The following is a 7496-nucleotide window of genomic DNA, read 5'->3' as shown; positions in this document are numbered from 1 at the left end:
CACCTTTCCGCCCGCCGCGGGGGGCTCAGGACCACCAGGGGTCAGAGGAGGACATGGGTGGCCCCCGGCCTGCAGCGGCTTGGGAAGGACATCTGGCCACCATGAGGGCCTTGCCGGGGCCTGCCCTGTGCCAGGGACGCCAGGAGCCTGCAGAACGCGGCATTTTGGTTAAAAGCAAGGCCCCTGAGCCAGGCTGACCTGGGTGTGAATCTCAGGCCCAATAGCCACGGGCTTTGGTGAATGAGTTCACCACTTGGGGCTCCAGTTTCCTTGTCTGTGAAAGGACAGTAAGAAGAGAAAACACGATCCGAGAGGCCGGGAGGACGCCAGGAGAAAGAGCATCTGCTGGCTCTTCTATCACATTTACCTGATTGACTTCACCCTGGAGAATCGACTCTCCGGCGGGGGGCTAGGGGGGCCGCCTGCAGGTGAGGGACTCTGGGAGGGTCTGATGGGGGAGTCAGGCCAGCCAACTCCCTCATCCCAGGAGCCTCAACCCTGGCACCACCCCCCTGTGACCCACCAAGCCTCCCAGAGCTCCCCACCCTCTCCCTTCCCAATCACTGAACACACTTCTTGGCTGTTACCTCCTGTACAGATGGGGAGACTGAGGCCCGGGGGGGCTAATGGTGCCGGAGCCGCACTGCACATGGCTGACCAGGCTGGGCCTCGGACCCACCTCTCCCCATTTGACCCGGGGTCTGGTCCGCAGATTAGCACAGCGCCTTCCTCCTTCCCTTCGGACTTTCCCTGCCCCCTCCCCAGACTTCCAGGAACCCCAGTTCCTCCCAGATTGCCGATTGCCCGATTGCGGGGCCGCCTGCTCCACCTCCTCCATGCCGTCAGCGCACGGCCATTATGTAATGATCAGATAACAGTGCAGGCTGGGAGATCAGATAAGAGGCCCATTTATTTTGGGGCCTATTCGAATCCTGGCCGCCCCCACCCCGCAGACGAGAATGGGGAGACAGGAGGGAGTGTGACGCCCAGGCCTGTCTCCTGGAGCCGGAGGCGGGCCCAGACAGAGCTGAAAACAATCCCCTGGCACCAAGGGAAACTCCTGGGCCTCCCGGGACCTGCGCTGGAGGAGGCGCCACTGGGGGCCTGGGTGACCGCCCGCCTAGTGGGGCGCTAGGGCGCTACCTTCCCACCTCTGTCCCCTTCCTCCTCCTCCCTGACCGGCAGCCATGGGTATTTGTGCTCCCGGGCTTTCCCAATCCCCTGGCACCAAGGGAAACTCCTGGGCCTCCCGGGACCTGCGCTGGAGGAGGCGCCACTGGGGGCCTGGGTGACCGCCCGCCTAGTGAGAAACTGGGGCGCTACCTTCCCACCTCTGTCCCCTTCCTCCTCCTCCCTGACCGGCAGCCATGGGTATTTGTGCTCCCTGACCCCCGGGCTTTCCAGATGCCACGCCTAGAACCTCGGGAGGCCACAGATGACAATGGTACATCATCCCGGGTCAAATCCCAGCTCTGCCTCTTAACAAGCCGGTCACCTTGAGCAAAAGCCTGACTTCGCCGAGCCTCAGTTCCATTTGCAAGCTTACTCAGCTACTCAGTGGCAGGGCCTGTATTCGAACCCGGACAGCCCGGCTCCAGCACCCAGCACCCAGCACCCACTTCGCAGGCTGTGTGTCCGCAAGGTGAGGAACCCATGTAAAGAGCCTGTACCCGGCAAGTGGCCGGTGGCTATTGAGTAACCAGGGCAGACCCTTGATGACAGGTCTTTTCTGCCCTTTTCTTCTTCAGTCACCCAGCTACCCTTTGTTCCTTTCAGGGCCCAATTGTACCCTCACAGATTCCCCAGCTCTTAGTCCAACCACTCCCCTGGCCTGGCCACTAGCAAGGCCTCAACACACCTTTCTCCAATCTTTCTCATAACTCCCCAACGAGCCAGGACCGCATTCCACAACCTAAAGTGGAGTTAAAAAGTACAGGGATCTGGCCTGGCTGGCGTGGCTCAGTGGTTGAGTGTTGACGTATGAACCAGGAGGTCACTGTTCGATTCCCAGTCAGGGCACATGCCTGGGTTGCGGGCTCAATCCCCAGTGTGGGGCATGTAGGAGGCAGCCGGTCAATGATTCTCTCTCATCATTGATGTTTTTTTCTCTCTCCCTCTCCCTTCCTCTCTGAAATCAATATATATATTAAAGTACAGGGATATGATAGATGTCAAAGGTTTAAATCCTGATTCCGCTACCTTCCAGCTTCCTTTCCATGGCTTAGTGTTATTGTCTATAAAATGGGGATGATCATCATAACGCCGTTCTCACGGGGTTGGTGAGAATGTTGGTTAAGAGGATACGTGCACAGTGCTAAGCAGGAACTGGCGATTGGGGTCACAGTTATTTATGCCCAGTCAGTGGGTAGATGTGAGCTTTGCCTTCAAACAGACTTTGTTCTTTGCCTTTGTCATGCCCTTTCCCAAATCAATGGTTTCCTTTTATTTGACCCCTTAGTCAACTTCTACTCATCCTTCAAAACCCTGCTGTGAAAACCTTCTCATCAGAACTGATCCAGCTGTGCTCTTGGTGGGAGGGCCACTGTAGGTGCAGGAAAGGGACCGAGTGCCCAGGGTGAGACGAGAGATCCTTGCCACCTTCCCTGAGGCAGCGTGTACGGTGGTTAGGCCCAGGGCTTTTGTGAACTTGACAAGGTCTGATAGTACTCATAACAGAGCAGCTGGCATACAGTAAGCACTGAATCCATGTGGGCTCTTATATTTGTCTCTTCCCCCCAATCCTATCCCAGGCACTGAAGTCAGCTCAGGCCTGGATGAGGGTCCTCCTCAGCCTCCAGGGCTGATGCCCAGAGCTGGGGCTGGGGCTGGAGCTGGGGGGAGAGGGCCCAGAGCCGGGGCAATCAGCTCTCCCCACACTAGGCCCTCAAAGATGCAGAGAAAAAAGAAAAAAACAAAAAAGATGCAGAGAAAAGAAGCCGGGCTTGGGAGCAGACAGTCTGGGGTTGAAATCTGGACCTGTCGCCCTAACCGGTTTGGCTCAGCGGACAGAGCGTCGGACAGCGGACTGAAGGGTCCCCGGTTTGGTTCTGGTCAAGGGCACACACCTGGGTTGTGGGCTCAATCCCCAGTAGGGGGCGTGCAGGAGGCAGCCAACCAATGATTCTCTTTCATCATTGATGTTTCTCTCTCTCTCTCCCTCTCCCTTCCTCCTCTCACTTCCTCCCTGAAATCAATAAAAATATATTAAAACGAAGAAAAAGAAATCTGAACCTGTCGCTTGTCCCGAGCCTCAATGACCTCATCTGTAAACTGGATCTGCAGACAGAGCTGCCTGATGCACTGTGGACACAGAAGTGATTCCCTCCCTCTTGCCCTTGAGCGAATGGACCAGGCCTGTCCTCAGCGGGCCCAGCACTGACCCACCTGTGACCTTGAGAGATGGCTCTCTTTCCCTCTGGGTCTTGGTGTTACCATCTGTCTGGCTGAGGTGAGAGAGAGTCTTAATGGCCATACCCCCACTGGCTCCAGGGACCTAACTTCTCCTGGCTCACACAGTTCCTGTCCCAACCTCCTTTCCTCCTGGCAAAAGGAAAGTTGTCTACCCTGGCCAGAGTGGCTCCGTTGGTTAGAGCATCGTCCTATGCACCAAAGGGTCACAGGTTTGATTCCCACTCAGGGCACATACCCAGGTTGCAGGTTCGATCCCCATCTGCACCTGTACTGGAGGCAACCGATCCGTGTTTCTCTCTCACATCGATGCTTTTTTTCTCTCTCCCTTCCTCCCTCTCTAAAATCAATTTAAAAAAAAAAAATATTCTCAGGCGAGGATTAAATAATAATAATATAAAGAAACAAAAAGGGGAGCTGCCGCCCTAGCCGGTTTTGCTCAGTGGATAGAGCGTCGGCCTGCGGACTCAAGGGTCCCAGGTTTGATTCCAGTCAAGGGCATGTACCTTGGTTGCGGGCACATCCCCAGTGGGGAGTGTGTAGGAGGCGGCTGATCGATGTTTCTCTCTCATCTACGGTTCTAACTCTATCCCTCTCCCTTCCTCTCAATAAAATATATTTTTAAAAAAAGGGGGGAGCTGCCACAGAATGCAGCCCCTAAGACATGGATATGTGTGGTCTCTGTCTTGTGTCACTAGCCCCCTCTCCAGAGAGTCCCGACCCCCACCCGGGGTCTCTGAGTCCAGCCTCTGGCCTGTCCTCCAGCGAACACTCATCCACACTTAGAAAAACACCCTTTGATCCCAGCCACCCAACATGGGCCAACAGTCCCAGCACCCTCACTTCTGGGACTCTATCCAAGTGAAATATTACAAAATACAGGAAAAGGTGCATGTACCAAAAATGTGCACGGAGGTAGTATTTATAATTAGCCCCAGAGGGGAAATCACCTAGATATTCAACAATAGTGAATTTATTAGGTCAACGGTGGGAAGCACATTTACGGGAGAGAAGATTCCAGACCACAACGGGATGGTTATGGAGTGCACATGCAACATAGAAACCTCTGGGACATGGGAGGGGTACACAAGGCACCTGAATGTTAATCTGCCTGTATTAAAATTACCTTTAAAAGCTAGAGAAAAACTAGTAAGCGACCCACCAGCATGCTAACATTTTTCTCCCCGTTATCTATTTCCTTTGAGAAGCAAATGGAAGTGAATATATAGTTAAATTGCTTTTAAAAATCTCTACATGTGTGTTCTTTAAAAAAAATTCCATCAAGCTCTAGCCGGTTTGGCTCAATGGATAGAGCATTGGCCCACAGACTAAAGGGTCCCGGGTTCGATTCCAGTCAAGGGTATGTACCTCGGTTGCAGGATTGCAGGCTTGATCCTCAGCCCCCCTCAGGACATGTGCAGGAGGCAACCAATTGATGTATTTCTCTCTCAGTCTCTCCCCCTCCCTCCTATCTCTCTAAAAATCAATGGAAAAATATCCTAGGGCGAGGACTAACAAACAAAACAAAACAAAAAATTCCAACATAACAGAAACGTGTGTCATAAAGGTGAAAATCCTGATGCTAGCGAGCATCACAGGGACCTCAGGGTTCTCTACGTATATTGTGCGTTATTGCGGTCTTATTCTTAAGGAAATGAATCATGGGTCCCAGATACCTATCCACAGCAGTGTAGACACAGATCTAGCTTTTTCTTGACAATGGCTGCAGGCTGTTCCACTGCGTAATCATCATTTCATGGGGCCCAGGCTGGACATTTGGTCTGTCTCCAGTTTTTGTTGAGCTACCTGGGCACTATACATCTTTATAGAGCCGGGCAGGGAACTCTCCAGGTCTGAGTTCTGAAGGTTGGGTTGTTATTACAAGTTAATTCTGCCCAGCTGTGTCCCCAGAAGGCGGGACCTGGTTTGGACCCATTTGCACCCCCTCCAGCCTGAATGGGATGGAGATCTGGGTTCCATGCCTTGGCCAGACCCCCATCTGCCCTCCGTGGGCCTCAGTTTCCCAGACCATGAGTTGGGCTGGATGGTTTGGAATGCCCTGGGACCCTGGGTACCAGCACCTGCTCGCAGGAGCAGACTGATAAATTATCGAGAGATTTTCCCATTGGCTGTCAAACATTATTAAAATTTAATACGCTTACAATGAAATAAATTGTATTTTTTCAAAAGGCAATAAATATCAAATGTCTTACTTCCTAATTATTTTACTCCATTTCACTATTATCTGTGCTTTTGAGGTTATCTACATCTGGCGCTTGTGATGGAAATACGAGATAAGGGTGTCCTCTGGGCACCTGGGACCAACTCTGAGTTTGGTGAGTTGGTAGCTGGAAATCAGCCACGTGGGAACATTTAAACCACAGAAGTTAACAAGTGCTAGCCCCTACCCCTCCTCCCTGTTAATTATTTGCCATCACACCACTGCCTTGGATCCTATAAAACCAGGCCCTAAGGATCTGCAGGGATCTTTCTCTGATGACCAAGTGGAAGAGAAAGTCATGAAACCAGGAATGTGGGGGCTGCGGGAGGAAGGCGGGCAGCTCCCGGAGAGCTCAAGTAGGATCCCTATCCAGCTGTGTGAGCTTGGTGGGCCTCAGCCTCCACTTACTGTCCTGTAAAATGGGGCCATAATGTCCGCCATCTTGACGGGGAGCTGTATCCAAAGGGGTTGCTGTAACCCCCTGGTTGGGAGCAAGAGCTCCACGGAGCCACAGGCCTGGGGTCAAATCCCTGCTAAGTCACTGAGTGTCTGAGGCTCCGGTTCCCCGGTTCCTGTCTCTCAGTGAGGCATCGCTAAGAACTTTAATACTCACCCGAGGAAATATTTCTTAATTTTAGAGAGAGAGAAAAAGGAGGGAGACATCAATCAGTTGATTAGTTGCCTCCCGTAGGCACCGAGACTGGGTATGGAACCCGCAACCTGGGCATGTGCCCTGACTGGGAATCAAACCCATGACCCTTCCGTGCACGGGACAAAGGCCCAACCAACTGAGCCACGCCGGCCAGGGCGGCGATAAGAACTTCAGAGACCAAGGACTGGGGACTCTAAAATGCTGTGGATCCGGTAAGGCGAGGAGGGGAGGCCGCTGCTGCTCCACTTCTCACCGCCCCCCAGATCCTTGGGAGTTCCTGGGTGCGCGGTGGCTGAAGGGGTGTCCACAGCAAGTGGATGCAGACTCCCCATGGCCCCTCATGGGGAGTTTAAGGCAGCTGAGGTCATGACCCCCTGGAAAAGCCCACAGGCCAAGGATTCCCCCCCCCCCAGAAACCCTCATCTGGGACTGCACCCCCACCTGCAGGCTTCTTGGGAAGTAGAGCAGGGGTAGTGGCCGGGAGAGCCCTCCATTCAGAAGGGGTCTGGGGGCGGCTCACAGCCCCAGGAAAGGCGAGGGTGGAGGATTGCAGGCTAATCATAAAACAGCAGCAATAAAACAGCACGGAGCAGCCAGCCTGCTGAGCCATCTCACTACAGGCATCGCCGCAACGCCCGACTTCCCAGCAGCCGGTGAGTCTGTTGCCATCCCCACTTTGCTCAGAGGCCCGAGGTAGCTCCCCAAGATCACACCACCAGGAACTAACCACAGCCCAGAGCCCGATCCAAACGCGAGGCCTCTCGCCCTCCTTCCCGCGCGGTCCTCCGGTGGGAGACGTAAGCCCAGAGAGGGCAGGAGACTCCCGGGGGCTGTACAGCGCGCTGGGCTTCCTGGGGAGAGGCCGGGAGGCCGGAGGCCAGAGACCAGGGGTAAGGGACAGAACTCACTTCCGTTCGCCTGAGACTCTTAGGGCTGGAAGTTATTGCTCCTGCCAAGCCGGGAGGGGTGGTCACCCTACGGCATCTGCTTTGGGCTGTCCAACCCCCAGGCCACCTCCACTGCGCACGAGCGTGGCCTCCCCACCTCGGGTCCCTGGCCACCTACTTGTGGGGCTGAGGCTGCAGACGGCCAGCAGCAGGGCCACGACCGGGTAGAGCGTGCTGCGGTCCATGCTGTCCACCCGGGGGTCTGTTCGCTGGGCCTTATCCGGTGTCCAGGGGCAGGGCCGCGGGCTGGAGGAGGGGCCGGCGTGGG

At 54.7% G+C, this 7496-nt stretch overlaps 1 protein-coding gene across 1 annotated transcript in view; it reads right to left on the bottom strand.

Moving 5' to 3' along the window:
• ENG (endoglin) overlaps positions 1-7490 on the bottom strand; it is a 29250-nt gene extending 21760 nt beyond the window's left edge. Inside the window, exon 1 of the mRNA XM_014529355.1 lies at positions 7347-7490. Coding sequence (XP_014384841.1) covers positions 7347-7413 — 67 coding nt within the window. The 5' untranslated portion in view covers positions 7414-7490. The remainder of the gene's footprint in view (positions 1-7346) is intronic.
• Positions 7491-7496: the final 6 nt, after the last annotated feature.

Source organism: Myotis brandtii, unplaced genomic scaffold (assembly GCF_000412655.1).
Source record: "Myotis brandtii unplaced genomic scaffold, ASM41265v1 scaffold68, whole genome shotgun sequence".
In the NCBI taxonomy this organism is placed as follows: domain Eukaryota; kingdom Metazoa; phylum Chordata; class Mammalia; order Chiroptera; family Vespertilionidae; genus Myotis; species Myotis brandtii.
Note: the sequence above shows the minus strand (reverse complement) of the source record. Positions and strands in the feature narration are given on the sequence as shown.